The sequence below is a fragment of the Mycteria americana genome, chromosome 5 (assembly GCF_035582795.1).
Source record: "Mycteria americana isolate JAX WOST 10 ecotype Jacksonville Zoo and Gardens chromosome 5, USCA_MyAme_1.0, whole genome shotgun sequence".
NCBI classification, from domain to species: domain Eukaryota; kingdom Metazoa; phylum Chordata; class Aves; order Ciconiiformes; family Ciconiidae; genus Mycteria; species Mycteria americana.
This window is the reverse complement of record NC_134369.1, coordinates 29,172,054-29,195,881: the sequence shown is the minus strand read 5'-3', so window position 1 is coordinate 29,195,881 and position 23,828 is coordinate 29,172,054. Positions and strand designations below refer to the sequence as shown.

At 35.8% G+C, this 23,828-nt stretch overlaps 1 protein-coding gene across 7 annotated transcripts in view; it reads left to right on the top strand.

The window, feature by feature from the left end:
* The window catches only part of FUT8 (fucosyltransferase 8), a 140,926-nt gene that overhangs the window by 44,715 nt on the left and 72,383 nt on the right, over positions 1-23,828 (top strand). For 5 of the 7 annotated variants that reach the window (XR_012775897.1, XR_012775898.1, XM_075502570.1 and 2 more), the window contains 2 exons: positions 8,347-8,440; positions 21,865-22,289. Coding sequence is in view for 3 of the 7 variants with exons in the window: in XM_075502570.1 (XP_075358685.1) it covers positions 22,087-22,289 (203 nt within the window). In the remaining 4 variants the exon portion in view is untranslated. Of the gene's footprint in view, positions 1-8,346; positions 8,441-21,864; positions 22,290-23,828 lie in introns of those variants that run through there. The other 2 variants (XM_075502574.1, XM_075502575.1) reach the window with 2 other exon arrangements.

Genomic DNA, 23,828 nt, shown 5'->3' with positions numbered 1-23,828 from the left:
TAAGACTTAGTTTTGGAAAAGGTGGCCCTAAATTCTCCACCAGTGTGGGTTTGTTGTATATTTGCAGAATTGCATTCATGCTGCCTACTTCCAAATGCATGCACATGTACTATATATCATTCCAGCCAACTCCCTTATTACTTTTGAAATTGTTACACAAAAATAGTCTCCCTAACTTTGGTGCTTCAGAAGTTCATGATCATTATTTTTGGTATCTTGAAAACTCTAAGAACTGTATCAAAGCTCCATCAGAATGGGCTGAATTCTGTGGCCGTGTTGATTTACTGTATTTTGTTGCAATTTCTGTCACTTTTGTTCTTCGCTTACCTGAATAGATTTTCAGCAATGACCATGGCTACATAAGATCCAGACAGAAACAGTCAGTTGTAAAATTAATTTGATCTGAGCTTTTGTCTGACAAGCTTTCCTGTCCTTCTCAAATGTCGGTAGCAGTTATCTGTGGAAAAAGTGGAAGCAAGCAGCCATGATCCTTGTAGCTTACTGTCTGAGCTTCCAGACAGCTTCTATCTGGTGTTTATCCATGTGCCTACTATTTCTGATGTGTATTGGAGTTTCCTCTTATTCACCTGATGTAGAAGTCATATTTCCTGATCTGTTGTTTCTCAGGTCCTCCTTAGAGCCTTTTTGAAAAACTGATGGTCATATTCTATTCCCTTGTTATGGGATCTTAAGTGATAAGGTACTGTGAAACTCTTAACGGTTTTGTGTTGCTTGAGTTCCATTAGAATAGGTATGTGGATACAGTTTTCATGGTTTGGTCCTGATGATTTGTTATTGGTCATTTTACTGACATTTCAAGCTGCAAGAATTCTTCTGTCATCTTCTTTGTGAAGAAAGATTTCAGTGTAGGGATCAGTTTAAGTTCCTCCCTAGTAACTGCTAATGCATGTACTTCATTTAGCTTTCCTGCTGTGGTCCTGTATTTAAATTGTGATGTTACAACTCATCATTTGGCCCTACAGAATCTGTGTCAAGTCTGTTAGTTCTACTGTGCTTTTAAAAAGTTTTGCTGTAGCTTTTACGCATGTAAGAATTTACTTCTCAAAAATTCTGTAGCCTACGAGTTTGGTATCTTTCAGCTAAGCTTCATCACCACCTCTCTGCTTGGTTTATATGTGTCACAGGGAGCAAAAACCGGGTCATTATAATCTTTTGTAAAGCAGCTTAAGTTGTACTCCAAAGACTTCTCTTCTGCTACTTGCTGTGTTGTTTCTGGGAGTGGGTGTGGACTTGAAGCCACCAGCTCCTTCCCAGCATTTTCTAAAAGACTGTCTAGTTTTGTTATGCAATCCTCTTTGCACTCAGCAGGCATGTCAGCATAGGGCCCTCACTAGCTTTAAACAGCTTGTTATCTTATATGGGTCATACTTCAACGCCTTACTGTTATAACCTGCCTTCTTCTATCCTTTAGAATCCCTGTCATCAAAAAGTTAATCTCCATGTAAGAATGATGTTGGTATCATCTACTATCAGACTTATGGGACCATTTCTGTCTCAATTTTCTTTCTTCTCATTGCCCCTTGACCTATGAGCCCAGAGAGGGAGTTGCTCAAGGTCTTTAAAAGTCTGTTCAGTGTACTTCTCTGTCTAAAATCTTCTGATTTTAGCAAAACCAACTTCAAAAAACAGTACTTCACTTCTGAACACCTCAAGGTAGATAATCATGTATATAATGTTTGGGGCATTAGGGGGAATCCCCTGCCCTCCACTTAGCTTCTGTTGCCATTTGTTTTATTTGTAAGTTTGTAATTTTCAAATGGGGGTAGTAGACTGATTTTATTGTTTTCTTGATTCATTGTTGCTTTTTGATTTTTATGAATAACTTCAGGAGTAGAGATGTAGATCCTTTATCTTCCTCCCTTCCTGTAGAGCTGACCTCTAAAGCCATCCAGACTCCCCTTTACCTTTCTAGGTTGTTCTGTCCAGAGACTCGCTTTGCTGAAACAAGAATCCGTCAGACTGGCACTAGATTTATTATCTGCGGCTGGGTCTTAGCCAGACTCTTCAGCAAGAGTTCCCAGAATGGGTGACCCCCGCAGGATGTTGCTCAGAACCATGGAGAGCTCTTTCAAAGACCAGCGTGGGGAACAATAGGCATCTTTTATTTTTTCTTGATATGGTTGCTAAAATTAGGCTGAACTATTCAGAAATAAAGGAAGTTGAAGGGAAGGGCTAAAAAAACCCTCCACTGAAAGTAGTCACAAGAAGATAATATCTGGTATAAAAGAGAGTAGATGTATGAAGTGTAACTTACAAGTTCAAGGAGAGATACTGTGAGATACTACTGGAGGACTGCTAAACATAGGGGCAGCTGGCCATGGTATGGTCACATCCTTATTACAAAGTGTTAACCACAAGTGAAAACACTGCTTTTCTCCCAAATAATGGGTCTATATACAATGATTCTATGAATTTAATGGCTTTCTTTGTGGATAGTATTGTAATCTTGCCTACAAAACAGTAAGAAAAACACATGATTGTAGGTTTTTCCTAATGCTTGACCTTTTTAAAAAGGATATTTCAAACCCTGCATTATGTTCCTTATTACCAGTCTGAAATACTTGAATGGGATTTCACTAGAATTACATGTGAGAAAATATGCAAATTTAGCTTTGAAGTCCTTTTTTACAATACTGTATTCATATTGTTTTAATAATTACAGATTTTATATGACAAATTAATTGGTCTTATTTTTAGAATGTTGAGTTTATAAAATAAAATATTCTTTGTTAAAAAAAAATTCAAACAACTTTCTTTTGTTTCTGTTGAAGAAGTTAAATATATACCCACACATACAAATCCCATCTTGCATATTAAAGAAAATAGCTCACTAGTTAAGGCTGATAGTTTCTAACACTCACCGTGGTTTGACAGCAAATTTATGAATTAGTGATAGTTATGTTAAATAAAAATGGGAATTCTGATTAACAGTGTAATCTTAATACTTGATATAAAAGGAGTTAAACAAAAAGCTAATAGCTTCAAAGGTGTGTTAAACTCAGTAAATTTTAAACTCATCTGTCATTTTGTCTTAATAATGTCACACCAATTTTGAGAGGAAAAGCTGTTGGCAGCTTTATGTGAGGTTTTGACTTGCAACTTTCACAGTCCTCTTTTAGTCATACCCTTACTATTGTACAACATACTTTGAGTTTCTCAGTTCTTCAGTTTTAAATAAAAGAATAGATCTTAGATCAGTAGTGCACTTGAGCCATGGTGATGGTGAAGATCAGATGCAGGAAGCAATCAAGTTTTGGTGGCATGGAGCTCTATGAAAGCTGTAAACTAGTGTAAATTAGACAGCATGAACCTATATGCTAATGCACATAAATTGCTTCCTATACTTGAATTAACATACTTGAATAGATCAGATCTCTTTATTGTGCTTTGTAGTGTGTAAAATTCAGTGTCCTAAAGTAAAAGTTTTTTTTATCTATGAAAGTAGAATATTGTTTAAAAGAAAATTGGAGTGACAAGGGGAATTTTTACAGGTTAAGATACATATATTGTGGCACAGTGGAATTAAATGTAAGGCAAATACTTCTTTATCATATGGCAATATTAGTATTTACAACCTTCAATAAAATTTTTCTTGTTCTAATAAAAGTACTGCAGAAAACACAGTGTTCAATTTAAATTAAAAAATGGTGATACAAAGCAAGTCTGATTATTTAGATAATGATCGCTTCAGATATTCTTTCCCTGATGTGGCCCACTCAAAATTGTATTCTGGCATTTCTGTTATTGGGTTGTCAAATCACCCAGTCTCCAAGCCTCCCATGTGCAACAAGGAAGGCTTTTAGCTCAATTCTCTGACTTTTTTTTCCAGCTTCTGAATACTATTTAGCCTTGGCTATGCTTCGAGTTTGCAAAACCTCCTGGTTTCAACTAGCACTCCAGTTTACTTGTGGCTGCCAAGTGTCATGCATTTTTGCATAACTATTACAAACTCGGCAGCTCTCTCATCTGCCTGTTTTTCATCTTGATTTATAAACATCCAGCTGAGTTGTGAACAGGCTGATGTTAAGTTTCTTGATTATTAGATTTTGCATGTTGCTTTGATGCCAGCCAAAAGAAGAAAGATCTTACCTCTGATCTTGCTTCTGATGTTTGCAGCCATTAAGGAATGACATGGGGAAGCTGGTGGAAGAGAAGATTTAGTGGAGAGCTTCAGCACCAACAAGAATGGAAAGATCAAATATTAACTAAAGGCTGTTCATCTTTTTTGTCCCACTCTGTTCCTTCCCCAAGGTATCTAGATTATGCTACTGATAAGAAGCTGCACTTCCCCCAGGCAGAAGAGGCAGCTGTACTTTGGTCCCAGAAGAACACTGAAGCAGAAAACAAAACATTTGTATGTCTGATTCTGATAAATTTGGATTCTAATGCAAAACTATGGAACAAAGTAACATCTTGGGGGCCAGGGGGGGAACAACATCTCATTACTTTGTGGATTTCTTGGCTGTGGAACCACATGCAGTATGAAAGATGGTACCTTAGCGTTGTGTTTTCTAAGTGATGTTAGAAAATTAGCTGTTTTGTCTTTAAGCTTCTAATGAGAAGTTCAGCTTGATTGAAAGAGAAATGTCCAATAAAATTTGGAGAGCATTAGCTTATTTTTAAAATCAGTCTTTTTGTGGCTTTTGGAGGAAAAAAATCAAAAGTTTGGCTGTTGTGGCTAAAAGGTTGTCTGAATGATTAGCAAGATCAGTAAGCATGTTTGAATACATTTTAACTAGGTCATGCTAGAGTGCCTTGGGGTCCATTCTTCTAGAGAAGTGATGGCAAATCTGTAGCTTACATGCAGTTTAGATGCAAGTCACATTTTAGAATCACATCACGTGACCAGTAGTGGGTCATGCTGACACAGGGGCTGTTGGTTAATAGAAAGCCGCAGCTACTGGAAGAAGTCAGCCAGCAGCAGTGAAGTTCAGCAGGATGTTCCACCAACTCTTGTTCAGGGAAGCTTCTGAGCACTTTATCTTTTCACGATATTATGTGGCTATTGAGCATGTTAAGATTTTGGTATGCAGCTTGATGGGCTAAGAAGATTGGCCTTCTTTATTCTAGAGTTTACTGATCTCCAGAAGTATTTCACAGAATTAGGGGTATTAAGTTCTGCGGTCTATTAAGAACGTAATAAGTTCTAAGTTCCGTTAAGAAAGGGATGGGCCATTTCTATTCATCAACTCTCATCTGACTAATGCAGGGCAGACAACTGAATTCTTTTCAACCTCTTGATCGAACTACTATATATTTTTTGTAAGCATTTTTGGTGCCTCAATTCAAAGGGAATGAGCAACCGAGAATTCATTACCACATTAAATCATCTGTTTCAATGGCTGATTCCTTTAGCTATTTTACACTTACAGTTTTAGGAACTCCTTTCCCCTTCCTCATGAGCTGAATTTATCTAGGTTAAACTCCTAATCCCTGGATTTTGTTATGACTTTGGTTGTAAGTGTAAAAAGCAATTAAATGTCAGAAATCCTTTCTTTTTTTTGACATAAATTATGTCCTGCTAAATTCCATAGTCTATTATTTTACTATATTGGTTCCACAGATTGTCACTCTTCCTATTTTCTTTTTAATGAGGTTTCTGCAAGGGCTATCAGTATATTATTAACTTACTACTCTGGAGGAAGATCATGCTTGATGTTAGAGTTGATGTTTGAATTTTTTAATTAATTCTTGACTGTGGCTATATTAGATTAGGGTTGTGTGGAGTCAATACAGTAAGTAAACAAGAATAAATAAACCTTCTCTCTTATATAATTGTCCCGTTCATTTGCTAAGATAATTTTTATCTTACAAAGACGTTTGTTAGTTCAGGTAAGACAAAAGGTAACTTCTTACTTTGCTATGTTTCTGGTTAATGTATTATCTTAGTAGTTAAAAGGGACTGTAAAACTGAAGACTGCTTTATCCATTGCTTATTAAAATGAGTCCATATATAGAATTTCCGTGGAGGAGGGTATTGTTTCTGCAATTGACTCTTTTATCTTTCTAAAAGAAAAATCAGCAGTTACTTTTTGTCTAAGTGTTTGACAGAGAATCTTGCATATATTTGGCAAGTAAGCTGCTTTTTTCCTTTCAAGGTACAATTCCCTCTTTTGTTTAAAATTGCATCAATTGTCAAAAAAATTAGAAATTACTGTATCTTTTTTCAAGCTTTCAAATGTAATATGCTACAAAAATTCTAAGCACTTGTATTTATTACTAGTAGTAGGATTGTTTAGGAGTGCTTAATGTTTTCAAACAGTATTTGTTTTTATTGTCGATGGAAGTCTTTTATCTAGTTTAAAAAAGTTCTGATTAGTTCTTAACTCATGTCAAACAGTTTCAAGGTCAGTGTTCTGTGTATACCTTCAGCTTAAAAAACCTAAGTGCTGTGGGTATGGATCTCTCTGAAGCACTGCCATTGCAATAACTGAACCACTAGGCGTTCATACATAGCATAATTTTGAGAATGTTTTGTCTGTGATATTAAAATTACTTAAATTGTTGTTTGTTTTTTTTTTTTTTTCCTGATCTGTGACTAGAAGCTATGTAGTTGAAGTAGGATTAGTAGTAATACTTAACTTAGTTCTCCATTGCACTTTTTTTTTTTTTAATAGAAATAAATTTAATAACTACAGGGGCATGGGACCATGAGTTGGGCATAATTTTGATGTGGTTCTGTCTAGGCTTTCTCCTTATAATTAGCTCCCCAAAGTAGACCAAATGGTTTTTAATTAGAAAAGTGCCAACTTTTACTAGAATAACAGTTAGGATAATTAACAATTTAAGTATTGCAAACTCAGTGAATAGGGAAGACAGAAAAAAAGTAAAAAATTTTTTTAACAACTTTTTCCCTGCCCACATTGTTTTTGTGAGTATACTGTTGCTTCCACTTGGTTACAGTTAATTCAGTGACTTTAAGCTGTGAACTGCACAGTGTCCCCTGATCTGCTGAAAGTTTTTCCTATCATGTGTAAGGTCAGGTAGCCTGCTCCGTGCTCCTTACTGCAGTTTCTTTGCTTGGGCTGCAGGATCCTGTACTGGAATTTTCTTGACTGCCATACTGTACAGTTTCTTGAACCTCTAAGACCTGAGCATAGTCAGGATATCTCCAAGAAATTCAGGTTGTCTCTTCCTCTGGGAGGCCCTACCTGACCCTGTCATCTTAAAGGAGCATTAAAGTGATTGTAAACAAGCAAGCAGAATGCTTCCTGCCCCCCTAATACTGTCTTATCAAAAAGAGTAGAGGGCACTTCTAAAAAGTATGAAGCTATATACATCTAAAGGTATTACTAGAATTCACAAAAGGCAGGGCTTGGAACTATATGTATGTTGTCTGTAATAAATACTAAAATGAATAAAGAAGAATTTTGTTATGAGAGCTGAATTACGTTTTAGAAGTTATGAAGAGAGCTTATATTTTTTGCAAGATAGCAGGAATTTTCTTGAAATTTTGGGAGTTGTATTCTTCTGCTATGGAATTCTTTTAAATAGCTATTCAATTTATTTGTATTTTGTTTTCTCCATATCTCCAGATTTGTGATTTCTCCAGTTGCATTAAATGATTATTCTAGTGACTTTTAATATTTTGATTAAAAGAAAATTAATTTTTTGCAAGGTTTCCTTAACATGTTTATACTTTTTATAAACCATAATGTACATGAAAGAATATACATGAATACTCTTGTATTCATTTTATTAAAAATAAGGTTAAAAATAAATACTCCACCCTTGATTTTTTTATTTTCAATGTCAAAGTTTTGACTGGTATTTTGAACATGAAGTAATGCTTAGAAATGAGGAAACAATTATTTGACAAAACTGCTAAATGGCTGAATTACTTTAATTGATTATGCAGATTTATATCTTGCATTCAAAATTTATAACGTCTTTCAGCTGCAAATTTGATAGTATCTGTAAATATTAATGAATTCAACTTCAAACAGAATTTTGGGATTGGCAAATACTAACAAGGGAAACTGGGCCCTGGTGAGACTGGCTTCTACAAGTTACTCCCTAAATCAATACAGACTCTAAAATATTCTTTGATTTAATTCTTTGGTTGCTAGATCACACTGTCTCTAATCTGGGTATAATGAAAGATGGTAGTTAAAAATATTCTGATTAAGTAAGTAATTGATCTTTGTGGAAAATCCATAATTAGTTAAATAAAAAGTAGAAAATGTGATATTTTAAGATGAAGAATTAGGTTATTTCTCAGTGTTATGATAAAACGGCAAATCAAAAGGAAGATGTTCTTATAGAATGTGAAACACCTTTTTTTGAATGTGAAGCTAAAGGGACCTTCTTTTTTCTTTTAAACAGTTATTAATTTCCCTGGCTGCTGGACTAGTAAGATTACTTGTTAACCACCAAGCCCATGATGCAGTTTTGTTTATTTCCTGCTGTCATGGAGAGGGTAAGCAGTTCTTCAGATGTGTTATGAAGTTATGATATTTAAACATTTGCTACAATTTATGGGAAAGATGATATACATTGTACATTTACATGTTAGGCATTTTAGAATTTTTTTTTTTCACACCAAAAGCTGTAAAAAATGCTGATTAAATTAAATTCCTGAGGAGTTCTGTTGTTTCACGGAATCACAGAACAGCTGACTTTTGAAAGTATCTCTGGAGATCATCTAGTCCAACCCCACTGCTCAAAGCAGGGTCAACTGGAGCAGGTTGCTCAGGTGTGTGTCCAGTCTCCAGAGATGGAGACTTCACTAAGCTGCCCAGCATGTTGCAGTGTTTGAGCACCCTCACAGTAAAAAGTATATTCTTAGGCTTAAATGGAATTTTGTGTTTCAGTTTGTGCCCATTGAATAGAATACAATAGAATATTTCATTTGGAAGAGACCTCCAACAATCATCTAGTCCAACTGCCTGACCACTTCAGGGCTGACCAAAAGCTAAAGCATGTTATTAAGGGCGTTGTCCAAATGCCTCTTAAACACTCACAGGCTTGGGGCATCGACCACCTCTCTAGTTGCAGTGTTTGATCTGTTGCAGTGCTTGATCAACCTCTTGGTAAAGAAGTGCTTCCTACTGTCCAGTCTAAACCTTCCGTGGCACAGCTTTGAACCATTCCCATGCGTCCTATCACCGGATACCAGGGAGAAGAGATCAGCACCTCCCTCTCCACTTCCCCTCCTCAGGAAGCTGTAGAGAGCAATGAGGTCGCCCCTCAGCCTCCTTTACTCCAAACTAGACAAACCCAAAGTCCTTAGCTGCTCCTCATAGGACATTCCTTCCAGCCCTGTCACCAGCTTTGTTACCCTCCTCTGGACGTACTCAAGGACCTTCACATCCTTCTTAGATTGTGGGGCCCAGAACTGCACACAGTATTCAAGGTGAGGCCGCACCAACACTGAATACAGCGGGCTAATCGCCTCTTTTGACCGGCTGGTTATACTGTGTTTGATGCACCCCAGGATGTGGTTTGCTCTCTTGGCTGCCAGGGCACGCTGCTGACTCATATTGAGCCTGCTGTTGACCAGCACCCCCAGATGCCTTTCTGCAGGGCTGCTCTCCAGCCACTCCTCTCCCAGTTTATACTTGTGCCTGGCGTTACTCGGTCCTAGGTGCAGAATCCGGCATTTCAACTTGTTAAATTTCATCCCATTAATCATTGCCCAATGCTCCAATCTATCTAGATCCCTCTGCAAGGTCTCTTGTCCCTCAAGAGAGTCAACAGCACCTCCCAGTTTGGTATCATCAGCAAACTTGCTAATGGTGCATTCAACTCCTGCATCCAGATCGTTGATAAATATACTGAACAGAACTGGCCCTAGAATTGAACCCTGAGGAACACGGCTGGTGACTGGTCACCAGCCAGATGTAGCCACATTCACTACAACCCTCTGAGCCCTGCCCTTCAGCCGGTTCTTCACCCAGCGCACTGTGAATCCACTTGTCCCACAGTTGGACAACTTGTCCAGAAGGATGCTGTGAAAGACAGTATCAAAAGCCTTACTGAAAGCCAGAAAAAACTACATCCACTGCCTTCCCTTCGTCCACTAGGTGGTTGACCTTATCATAGAAGGATATCAAATTAGTTAAACAGGACTTTCCTTTTGTGAAGCCATGTTGATTGTGCCTGATGATTGCATTATTCTTTAAATGCCTTTCAACAGTACCCAGTATAATCTCCATAATTTTTCCAGGAACTGAGGTTAGATTAACAGGTCTGTAGTTCCCTGGGTCTTCCCTCATGCCCTTCTTGTAAATTGGAATGACATTGGCTAGCTTCCAGTCATCAGGGACCTTCCCAGACTCCCAAGACCTTTGGTAGATGATTGAGAGGGGTCCTGCCATAACATCCGCTAGCTCCTTCAGTACTCTGCTAGCTCCTTCAGTATTCTGTTGTCTCTATTAATTGCCTCTTGAACTGTCACTGGGCACCACTGACAAGAGTCTTGCTCTGTCTTCTTTACTTCCACCCATCAGGTATTTTTACATATTGATACATATAATCATACATTGATACATTTTTATATATTGATACATAATTGATATAGGATATATATCCTGCCCGAGCTTTCTTTATCCTGGCTGAACAATCCCAGCTCTCTCAGCCTCTCCTCGCATGGCACATTCTCCAATCCCGTAATCATCTTTGTCACCCTTTCCTGCACTTGCTCCAGTATGACCATGTCATGTACTAAAACCAAAGAAGTTCATCCAATGTGACATGTTGTATAAAATAAGCTATCATGGGAACTTTTAATAGTGAACTGTTGATTTGATAATGAAAAAAAAATAGCTAGCAATTGTCTTGTAGTCTTATTTTTCTAGATATCATTTTGGATCAATCTTCACTCTCTCTTACTTTTTACTTTATAAAATCTTTTGAATCAAATATTTGTATTTGCTATGAACTTTTTTTTTGGGGGGAGGAAACATTTGCAGTAACATCACCTGATTGAATGACATGAAACTTTGTAAGCTTTTTCTTTATGGACGATATTTAGACCTGTGGTAGATAAAAATCCAAGAAGTTTTTAAGAGGTTTTTTTTTTTGTTTTAAACTTACATTAACAGTGATGGACTGATGGACTGTCAGTAATTGACGTCACTACAGAAGATGCTGTGCAAATACTAAAGTAAAAAGTGAGTTCATGTCTTAGGGAAGGGCAATCTAGGTAACAACCAAAGGTTGTCGTGGTTTAGCCCCAGCTGGCAGCCAAGCACCACGCAGCCGCTCGCTCACTTCCCCCCCCCCCCGGTGGGATGGGGGAGAGAATCGAAAGAGCAAAAGTAAGAAAACTCGTGGGTTGAGATAATAACAGTTTAATAATTGGAACAAAATAATAGTAATAATAATAATGAATTATAATGAGAGGGAAAAAAACAATGAGAGAGAGAGAGGAACAAAACCCAAGGGAGGGGAAAAAAAGGAAAATATACATTAAAAAAAAAAAAAAATTACAACCGCTCACCACCCGCCGACCGATGCCCAGCCAGTCCCCGAGCAATGATGGCTACTCCCTGGCCAACTCCCCCCAGTTTATATACTGGGCATGACATCATATGGTATGGAATAGCCCTTTGGTCAGTTTGGATCAACTATCCTGGCTGTGCCCCCTCCCATTTCTTGGGCACCTGGCAGAGCATGGGGAGCTGAAGGGGGGGAAGAATCCTTGACCAATGTAAACACCGCTTAGCGACAGCCAAAACATCAGCGTGTTATCAATATTATTCTTATACTAAAATTCAAAGCACAGCACTATACCGGCTACTAGAAAGAAAATTAACTCTATCCCAGCCGAAACCAGGACAGATACACAAAAGAGAATGAGGAGATACTACAGCATTTTTAACACAGTAATATTTAGTCATGGTCTTTGAAACATTGATTTCTAGTTGCTATGACAGAACTTCGAAAGGGAATAAGATAAGTAGGTAGAAAGATTTAGTCAGTTTGGTGTCAGCTCAAGAAAATCTCATAGGTGTTTGTAGAAGAAAGAGTACTTGTGGTCAGTGCAGGACAGGAGAAATATTAAATAATATGACCCTGTCAATGTTATTAAATTCTTAAAGAAGCTAGATAATTAGTAGTTTAGTGAAGAACCTTAAATATCACAAAATTATCTTGCTTTTGGCATGGGGAACTGGAACCTCATAGGGAGCCTACAGAGGTGTTCAAAGAGCTGAGATTATAAAGATATAATATAAAACCAGGAGTATATATTTATTGGTTTCTGTCGAGTGTAAATGAGAAGCATGATACCAGTACCAAAGAGAAAAATACATTAATCTGAATGCAGTTGGATGAAGACCTAGATAATGTTTGCTGTTTTGAACAGCAAGGAGATAATGGGTACCAAGATTATTATTCTGGATAACAACTCAGGTGTTTGTGGTAGTTAGAGATCACTGATGGAGGAGGCTCATAGGAAAGGAAAGAAGTGCATACATTCCTTAGTTACTTTCCTTTCTGATTGAACTTAAACTTGTAAGGAAGATGGGAAATTACACTTTTCTCTCAGCTTCAGTTTGTCTGCTATACACCTTAAGAATTTCAAAAAAGCAGTAGCAACCTCGGTTTGGTGACTTCTGTCAATGTCTTCACTGATCATCAATCATTTTAGGGAATTTATTGCTGCTACTTGGCTTGCAAATACAGCAACTCTGGAGCTGTCAATCAGCTCTCAGTTTATAATCTACATATGTTCATCTTTTGTTGTTGACATTATTTTGGTTGCATTGGTAATCACTACCTAATACTGTAGGATAAAATTTGTTATACAGAGCAACTACCTCTGAAGCTGCAAACAAACTGTAAGTATTGACTTCTAAAAGAGGAAGAAATTCGGCACAACAAAATTGCTTACTGGACATTCTGAATATTTGTCTACTTCTTCCTCTGCCTTCCTTTCTGAAGGTGTTTTAATTTCAAATTTCTTCAAAACCCCTGAAGTTGTTTTCAGCTATAAAATTTTATGCCGTTAAATTGAAAAAAGTCTCTGTGTTGGTCAGGTGAGCATTTTGGAATACACACTGGAACCTCAGAAATAATACCAGGATCCTTTAAGGTCCGTTTTTCCTCTGCTTTGAATTTCTTGTCTGTATTATAATACGTATTCTGCTAATGCTTCTAAATGAATCTTAACATGACTCTTCTCAAGTTGATAATCTTGCTTTTAGACTCTAGCTTATTCCTCAACTCCTGATAATTTACCTTCTTTGTAAGCTCTGTAGGTCTGAAAGATCATCAAGCTTCCACACTCAGTGGCAGAATCTCTCTAACCAAATTTCAGGAAGGATAAATCACATTGCATCTTTCTCCTAAGTTTGTTCTTGTTGGTTATGATTTTCTTTTCTAACCAAATGAAATGAGTGGGCCTGTAGCTTTCACATAGTTAAGGAAGTCCCTCAGTATCATCTCTTCCTGCCAGGGAGTTTTCTGTGGTGAAGATCCAAAATTGTAGTATTTGAAGGCTTCAGTATTGAATAAATCTGCACTTGCAATGAAATTGAAAAGGGTGGTGAATTCCATTAAGAAAATGTTTAATTAGAGAATAATCTGCTGATTGTATCAGATGAGCAGATCATATCTATTTATGTAAAATTATAAGGGAGTATATGAAGAGAAAATCACCCAAATTGCTCAGAGCAATCCATGCAGATATAAAATTAGGCTTTTACAGAAACAGTAGTAAAGATGAAGGTGTGGATGTAAGAGTAAATAGTAAGCGAGTCTCATGATTATGTTTACTTATGTCAAGTGATACATGTGATCAGAAGTTAAGAAACAAAAATAAGTAAATTTGCACGGTAATTAAGTATACATATGGAATACTACAAAATTTATGTCCTTGTTCCAGAAAAAGCAGGGAAAGGATAGTTGTTATGGATAGAAAAATAAAATTATATAACTGAAACAGTGAACTTGAAGAGAAAACTAGAGGAACTTAATTTTGGATAATTTTAGAATTCAAACATTAATACATGTTCTGTGAATGGGTTTCTGTTCTCTGGTTGCAGAAAATAATATATAATTTGTATATGAATGAAGGTAATTAAAAAGTTATGGATGAATGAAATGCTTTCTAAATTGTTTCCAGTCACTATTCTAAAAAGTTTGGAACGAAATTGGATAAAGTCTCTTGGGATTAGTAAAGACGTACGCTAGAATTAGAAATAATTACCAGCCTGGCTTGATCACAGTAGTATGCAAAGCATGGGGACAAATTTTGAAATAAATTACAACTAACAAAGTAGAGCTAGATGAAAATGGAAAATGAGATAAATGCAACACAGGTTCGCCAAAGATTGTTTGATCTGGATTATTCTAGGTTTACTTATTAGCTGTTTCAATGAGGGAAAGTAAATTTCCTAATGAAACGTAGTTTGGGAGAAACTGTGTATCTGGACTTCCTTTCAGCATTTTCTTGGCACATAATAATTATATATTGAGTTAGAGAAAATGTGGATGAAAAGTAGAATCATTCATTGGAAAAGGAAGTAGCTGAAGGGATGAAGTGACAGTGACTTGTGCTGCAAGGAAGAGTATTAGACTGGAGGAGAGACACTATTAGTGCAGTGGATTACATCTGTTATTCATCTTGGGTATTTTCAGTAGTGACAATGTCACAAGAAGATAATAGATTGTAATGAAATTTAGGACACAATGTACAGTAGTGTCATGATGGGGGTCAGAAAAATGTGTAAGAATAATTTTTTACTTGGGATACTGGAGTGGTGGAATGGGATAAAGTATAATAACACGAAGTTAAAAGGATTAAAAATAAGAATTTCTGTATATAAGATGTGAGCTTATAAATTTGAAAAGATATAGGTGCAAAAAGATTTGAAGGTATTATGTCCTTGCAAAATGGTTGCTGACTGCCAGTGTAACGTGGCCATGAAAAAGACAAATCCAGTCCTAGGATATATCACAAAAAGCAGTTCCAAGAGAGAAAAGCAAGTATTTGTTTTATACAAGACACAGGCAACATCTTATGTGTTATGTATACAATTCTGATTCCTCATGTTCTGAAAAGACTTAATTGGAATGGGAGCTGGTACAGGATGTGGAGAATTTGTAAGCCTCTTGCAATGAAGTGCTTGTAAACTGGCATATAAGACTCAAACTACCATACAAGTCTGAGAAGGGGTGTGGCTGCTTTCTGTAGATACACCACTGTGTACAGAATAGGGCAGTAACCGAGCTTTCTAAACTGAGTTTATACTAGTGCAAGAAAACACAAGTATAAATTAGCAAAATGTAAATTTAGTTTGGAAATTAAAGAAGGCTTTTAAGCATTGGAAGAGTGAGTTTTTAAACAGCATTCCAATAATGGGGAAAGGAAATAAATTTTTTTTTTTTAATATGGAACTTAAAGAGGTTTCTGTGACATGGTTACCTGAAATACATAGGATTTGACTGAAGAAATCTTGCCCATATGACCTAGTTCAGATTATGAAGATGGTGTTTCATTAATCAAATAATATGTAAGTCTTTGTAAAGAATGCATTGTATACACTATGAATAATATTTCCAATACTTGCTTATTTATATCCAACACTACAGAGTCATTTAAATGTAATTTTTGTCCTTTGATCTTAGTTTTATTTTAATATCCTAAAAAGATTATTTCTTTAGGCTCTAATCCTTTGTCAGAGGCTGTGCCATCATATCATTATTACATAGGAACTGGAATTGGAAAGGGTTGTTTGTTTTGGTTTTTTTTTTTAATTTTATTTTTATTAGAGCAGAGCAGGTTAGCATTACTTAGAGTAGCATGCTTTCCTAAGAAGGTAATTTTTGTTGGTGAAATCTTAAAATTATTAACTTTACTTATTTAAATTTACTTTACTTTTAATAGAAACTAACAATGATGTGAAGGTTCAATCTAAGTTGCTTGTACAGTGTAACATGCTTTTTGAGTGTTTCACATTTAGTGATAAGTCATTGTGATAGTCCTTAACAGTGGAGTGAATTTCATGTTTCATACTGTGAAAAAAGAATTGTAGATAATGTACATGCCATTAAATATAATGCTGTATATATTAGCTATAGTGATGTATGAGTTTTGCCTCATGAGCAATTTTTTTTCTTTTCAGCTTACATAAGGTACACTTTTTTGAGTGAATCTAGGTTAGTAGGTGGTTGAGCCAAAAGTAGACTTGCTTAGCTTGCTTTGAACTGACCCTAAAATAACTTGAAACTGTACATTGCCAAGAAAAAGTATAATACTATTCTGGGGCCATAATTCTGAATAGCAAGCAAAAATACACAAGGAGAAAATCTCCACTCCATCACTGAATTTGATATTGAAAGCATGTTGGGAATAGTAAGTTAATAAGGACCTTATTTAAGTCACGGAAGATGTCCTTTCATTTGAAATGATGGTATTGGGCTATTCAAGTTTCTAATTTGTGAGTACCTTTTAAAGCTTTAAAATAACCAGAAGACATTATGGGGGCAAGGTGAGGAAAGATAGTATATATTTATTTTTTCATTGATTAATCATTTTTGCTGTAGCAAAATAACTTTAACATGGATGCATATTATTTCTCCTGATGATGTTGGAGCTACACTTCAGTCTGTTTTCTTTATTACCATTTTAATTAAGTTAGTGTGTTCTTTACTGTTTACTTTAGTCATTTTGTAAACACTGCATTGCATTGCATTGAAGCAATGGTTTTTAACCAAATCTTCCCTGTTATTGGACAGCAAAACATTTTTATATGCTTACTATCAGTTGTGGCTTACATGTGCAGTGTGCACAATTTGATTTCCTGATTAAGGAATTGAAGCAGATTTTTATGTAAATATTCTGTCTTCTCTTTAATGGAGTCTAAATAAATTTGTGATACTAACCACATTTTCTGTGCTATGCATTTAGCAGTAAATAAATTTTAATTTGACCTCCTTTCTCACAATATTATTTTCCATTCAACTGACGCATTAAAGATTGTGTATTCCTAATGATTTATAATAGTAAGTACTTACCAGAACTTTTTTGCTTCATTAAATAATACTGCATATTTTGTATTGACTTTTTATAATAGAGCTACAGGATTAAATTAAACCTGAAAAATAGCTTACTGTAGGTGATACTTCGCTTTCAATTTAGCAGTTGCTTTTAACATTACTTTGTTCTTATTGTACAAAACTTTTTCCTGATATAGGTTTGATTTCTTTAGTAGCTGAAACACGAGTTTGAAATAACAAATCAATTTATAAAGAGTGACAGAAAACTCCTACCTTTAAATACAAAAAGCCTTGATGTTAATTACCACCAATATCTATTTGTTTCTCATTATTTTGAGAAGATTTCATAGCTGTCTGTAGTCTCTTCATCTTCAGTCTCCTATGGAACCAGGAGGCCCTTTGCACTCATATGTGGAAGATCTTCCACGGTTTATGTAAGTCCAAACTGCTTTATTTCACAACAGCAAAAAAGCTGTGTCTTTACAAGCCTACATTCAAGAATCCCTGAAGGTTACCAGTTTCACTGTGGCATCTCCAGCCCCATGCTGATGCTGACATTAAAGCTTCTTTTGCCACTATACTGTTTCATGCTGCTGCTTCTACTGAGCTTTGTCTTTCAGTCCATGCCTAGCACTTACATCAGCGCTCTGGCAGGGATTTCTGTGGATGGTAGCTGGGTTCTTATGAATGGGAGCTGATTTCCCTGAGAGATCAGATTGAAACCCTTTTAACTGGGTGTAATGATGAAATTTAAAAAGAAAATTAGCTTGAAAGATTGCTGTAGAGATAATTCCAAGAGCTGTTGGGGACAATAGAGGAATACATTCTTTTTCACGCCAAACAGCCAGGGTAAGCCCTTTCAAAGAGGTAAAAAATACCTTATTACATTATTTTATAAGGTGATGTTATAAGAATGTAGTCAACCATTCTCGGGATCCCCTAGCAGGGAGGCAAGAACTAATCTAAAATTGCAGGGAAGAAAATGCAAATTAGCTAATTGTCAATATACTATGTTTTGAGGTGCTTGTGCACTGGAAAATGCAAGCTTTTTGTAAGCTTTTTCTGTATCATTTCTATTTCTACCACGTCTTTTTGAGTCGGTTGAATCAGAATGAAATGAAGTAATCGAAGTCCTAACACAGTGTTTTTATGCAGTGATGTAATGATAATGATTTGTCTTGGGGGTTTTTTTGGGAGGTTTTGGGTTTGTGGGGGGTTTTTTTGTTTGTTTTAAACCTATGAGGACTTGGTTGCTTTTTGGCCAATGCTGAGATGATATTTTATAGAGTCACCTATTACAGCTAAAGTCCATTCCTGAGGGATAATGATTCAAAGGTCGTCTCTACACAACGCTACACACTAATATAAACTGATTTTTCATCTTCCATTTTATTTCTTCATTAGAGAGTGTCTTGATGTCCTTCAGTTTATTGCTGTCAGCTTTTGTATTATATGTGCAGACTTCGTTACCTCACTTTCCACCTTGTTTTCCAAATCACTTATGAATATATTAAACTGTATGAACTCTACCATGAGTCCCAGTGAGGTCCCTGATCATTCTTTCTGCTTAGAAACTGTGTAAGTGTCTTCTCTTTTAACAGTGTAGTGACTCATATGATGAACTTTCTTCTTCCATGCAGCTTAGTTTCTTTGAAACATTTTGAGGACCTTGTTGAATGCCTTTTGGAAACCCACATTGACTAGATCAACTGCGTAACAATTAGAACTGGTTGTCTCTTGCCTGGGTGTTTGTTTACATTTTCAAAAGAGCTTCAACAAATGTATGAGGCACAATTTCTCTTTCCAAAAGCCATGTTAGTACACTTTTACTTTGATTACATTCATCCTTATGTTTGCAGATCTATTTCATCCTATTATTATTTCTGCCAGTTTGCCTGACATGAATGTTGGTTTTTTTTCTGGCCTGTAGTTGCAGGGATCCTTGCTGTAGCCCTTGAAAAGAATTCAATTTACTGTTTTCATTTTCCATTCCTTTTCTACAAGGGGATTATAAGTGAGAGGTTACATGCTACTGTTAATAATTAAACTATTGCATTCTTGACCTTCTTTAGAACTGTTGGAAGTATATCATCTGTTCCTGACAACTTGTTATATTAATTTGTGGATTTGTTTGATAGCCTGTTCTACTAACACTGTTGTTTGAAACAGATCAAAACTTCCTCTTATAAAGAAGGTACCTGATTTGTGAGTCTACTTAAGCTCCTGTGTTGTGAACAACAGATTGAAAAAAAGAAAGTCAGTATTTTCTGTGCAAAGTGCTTTAAACAATTCTTATATACTCTGATAATTTGTTGACGTTAAAGTCTCTAGTAAGCTATCTTTGGATAAAAGGTTTAGTATTAATTTTTATGTCTTTAACATACCAGAATTTACAGTCTTATCTATCTAATCATTTGACCATGATTGTAACTTTTTAAAAGGATACTTTCTTTGATAATTATAATAGTCACCTTTACCTGCTGTTTTAATTAAGACAATTATATCTTTCCAGGTGCCATGGAGTCCACTTTTCTTTTAAAATAGTTTCTCTTCTTGAAATTAATCACAGCTGTAGTGAATTTTTTTACTTTATTGCTCCTAGGAGATCATATCTGAGTATATTATGCACAATGTTATAAAGTGATCCTCCAGCAGAAACTTTTTGATCTAAGATCTGCAAACTGCTTATGATTAAGTCAAGAGTTTTTCATAGTAGCTTTTCTCTTAAGCAGTAATTTTATGCTGTCTGTAGCATCTGTTTATTCTCATCACAATTCCCAGCATAATATTTATCCAATCAATAGAGGAATATTTGAAGTCTCCTATTATTTTTTTCTTTCCTCTGCCTTCACAGACTTTGTGATTTCACTTAGTGTGTTGCAGCCAGACACAACCATTTTCTGGGTGATTGATAGTATAGATGTAAGAATACACTTTCCCACTTAAACCTTAAACTTCAGTCCATCAGGGTTTTATAGTAATCATTCCTGCAGGTAACTAGGCTTGCTTTGCTTATAGAAACAATCCTCTGTGTCTTGGGCAGGGCCTATTCTGTTTCATATAACGTGTGTTCTTTTTCCTTGTGCTGTGACCTGTAAGGACTGTTGAAGAAACCACTATCTTACTGAAGGCAGTCCCATGCTTTTGCCAAGCTAAAGCAAAAGCTATATAAAGCTTTCTTAGAGATCTGTAGAAAATGGCATACGGGATTCTGATATTACTTTCAAAGAAAACTGATCTGCTTATAACTCACCTTGTCACAGGTACATTAGGAAAAGTCTGAGAGAGGTACTACATATGTTTGCCTTTTCATTAGTAATATTCAATTTTCAAATAGTTTATCATGTGTACCATCTTACTAGTCTTAAGTGGAATTTTTCAGCCTCTTCCCAAAATACACAAACAAAAACTCTTCTGCAATAACTAGAGAAAATTTTTCAGCATTTTTAATACTCTGTTAGAATTTTTGTGTGTGGAAGTGCATACTCCAGGCATATCTCCATGACTGGGTGAGTTTGGAAGTTATTGCAAGTTGGGAAGCCTTTTCTCTAAACTTGAAATGAGTTGGAACAGAATAAAAAAAGTAAATGAAATGAAAAAGAAGTTAAGGTAAAAGAAAGAAGGATTAAACAGGGAAGAATAATTTGGGAAAAGGTGGGTGTGGATAGCATCTCAGAGGAAATTGATAGATTTACAGATTTGAGAATTGGAAATATAGATTACTTTGGAAATTGAGTATAAACAGCATATATATGCCTTTTACGAACGATAGAAATGTTACATTGCAGAGAAAGAGGAAAAGAGGTGAGAAGTACTTTAGAAGACTTTGGTCATGCTTATCAGTTAAATCTTAAATTCTGTTCTAGATAGAATGAGAAGATTCTTACAGTCATTGAATGATGTTCTGCCAAGTAGAAAATGAGTTGAGGTGATTTTGCATTTTTTTTTAAATGGTGCAATGTTTTTAGATGAGAGAAGGTATTACCTTTAGAGCATTTTTCGCATTTTTATAGTTCTAATAATAACACTTGTCATGTGTTTCATAGTTTTAAAGCAGAAGAAAAATATTTCTAAAAAAATAGCTTTCTAAAGTCATGCCTGATTTTCAAATGTGTGAGTATAACAGTGCCACATAGGTTCTGCTTGAAATCCCTCTCTTTTCTACCTCTTAAATGTTCAGTGTTTCTTCTTACATGTTTTAGCATGTACAGTGGAAGGATAAAGCGAGAAGTGTTGTCTTGCTATATTAAGCCAGAAATAAAATTTTGCATTTAATTTTAGATGGGCATTTCAGAGGCCACTATAAATTTAAGAGTAAGGTATACAGTGGATTGTTTGTTTAGAAGTCAGTGCTTACACTCTTTGCAGTGCTTGCAAGTTGCTTAATTGATATTATAGCTGCTAGTAGGCCAATCTACTTGCAACTAGTAGAATATATTGTTAGAATGGCTATTCTGTTACAGGGTGGGAGTCATGATAAAAATGGAGAAGAGACTTCATAAAAGTGAAAAAAAAATGAAGATGAATTTGTAATTGAATAAAAGCTCTTTGTTAATAGTCAAGGAGACTATTAAGTTTACCACAGAATGATTTTTGAACTATTTCAATGTGTGACATGACACTCGAATTGGTAAATATTTCTCTTATAAAAAGCAGCATTTCTTCTGGCTGTTGCAAACCGGGAATTAATTGCCTATTATTTATGTGGTTCATTCTTGAGCTCAGCGTATTTATTGTGGAAAGTTAAAAGCTTTTTTCTTTTCTCCTTTACAGAAAGTAGTACCATTATCTATCCATTCCTGAATGTTAATGACAGTACATCTAGCTTAATTGCAATCCAATATATTGTTGTATATCAGAATTATAATTTCAGATTTTTTTTTATTCTTTTCACAGGTTATAAACCGAGAATGATGTGATATTAATGGTGTCTTTGTACAGCCCTATAAGGATCTTCTCTAAGGAGCTGCAGTAAGATAAACACTGAGAATAATTTTTCTCCGGTACAATGTGGTGAAGCAGAGGAACTGAATTGTCCACTTTTGTACAGGCTAAGAACTTAAAATGTTTGTTATTTTGTGAGCAGAAGCAGTTCTGGAGTGAATTGAACTTCTGAAAATGCGGCCATGGACTGGTTCCTGGCGTTGGATTATGCTCATCCTCTTTGCTTGGGGAACTTTACTCTTTTATATTGGTGGACACCTGGTACGAGACAGTGAGCATCCAGATCACTCTAGTCGCGAATTATCCAAGATACTTGCTAAACTTGAACGTTTAAAGCAACAAAATGAAGACTTAAGGCGGATGGCAGAATCTCTCAGGTAGGATCTAAAAGTAATTAAAACTTTTCAGAAAACGGATATATGAAATATAAAAAATTAAATTGAAAGAGTTGTTTGGTTTCGTGTTGTTTTTTTTTTAATAAAATCATGTTTAACATTTAAAAGTATAGAGAAGTGTTTTAATCAGTGCTATAACTAACTAAAAATATATCACAAAAACCTTTAGACAAATAATGTACATTTAGTTTTGGTCTAACATAGTAATTATTTAATAGTCATTATTTAATGGTGTCCAGTTGTTACTGTCACGATAACAGAGTTCTGTAAGTGCCAACTCCTCACTGCCAACTTCAAACAAGTGCAATTATTATGACATTCAAACCAATTAGAACAGCTAGTGACTTTTCTATACTTTTGCGTGTGGGAACTAGAAGAGCTTGATTTAAAAGTGCTGAAAACATTTATACGGCTTGTTGAAGATAAATGTGAACTTTCTGAAGATGACCTGCAGTAGACTGCTGCATTATATGATTTCTTTTAACTAAGTTTTTTGTTTTCCTTGCCTTGCTGCTAAACTTGTAGTGATACTTGTAAAATAGTAGAATCATCTTCCTTTTTATAAATATTTGTTACATTATAGATTGGTACAATTACAATTTAAAATGTTTGCTTTCACCTTTTCAGACAGACATCTTTTAACATAGACTTCTGGTATCTCCTTTCTCAAGAACTTGCAAGGGAGAGCTTCTTAGGCAGAATGTGATGCCAGAGTTAGACTGGACCTAAGTACATGGACATCACCACACACAGTCACCAGACACAACACCCCCTGATGGGTCATGGAGACAAGTGTAGAGGCTTCATATGTTTTAGGAAGCTAGAGAAGAGCAAAGCTCAATAAAGATTTTACAGAATGGGAGGGTAATGTTTATTTTTAAAATCTCCAAGTGAGCTGAATTCACTTACTCTCTCTTTCACAACCACATACTCACAAGCACCGGGACGCGTGTAGAAGTGGTCTGGCCGGGATCACCTGTGTAGAACATGGAGAGCAAGGGGCACTGGCAGTTGCGTCTTCATTGTGTCTCTTGGGTGGTTCTTGCTTGGCAATGAGAAACTGATTTTGGACTTGCCTTTCAATACCCTTTAGGAGCAGATGCCGTTTTGGATCTTCCACCTTACTATTTTGCTTCATAAATCATAGGAAAATTACTGAATTGCACAAATATCTTTGTTTTACTTATTAGGGTGTTTTATGGTTCTAGTCCTGTTCTTGTTACCTTATCTTTAGGTAAGTTTGTTTCTCCCCTTCATTTCAATGAAATCACACATAAGGACTCTGTAGCAGTGAAATGAATACCTTTCGTCTTAACCCTGTTCTGATATTTCTTCTGGTGCGTTCTCTCTCCTTCATGCATAGCCAGGACTATTTGATCTGGTAGGCTGAGTAGACTTCCCTGCCTTGCTGAAATTTCTTTTCATTGCACTCTGTTCCTGGCTTCTGGAATGCACTGTAGATACGGCTGGGTGCTGACAAGGCTTTTTAGCTTCAGCTCAGTGTTCTGAAAAACAAATGTC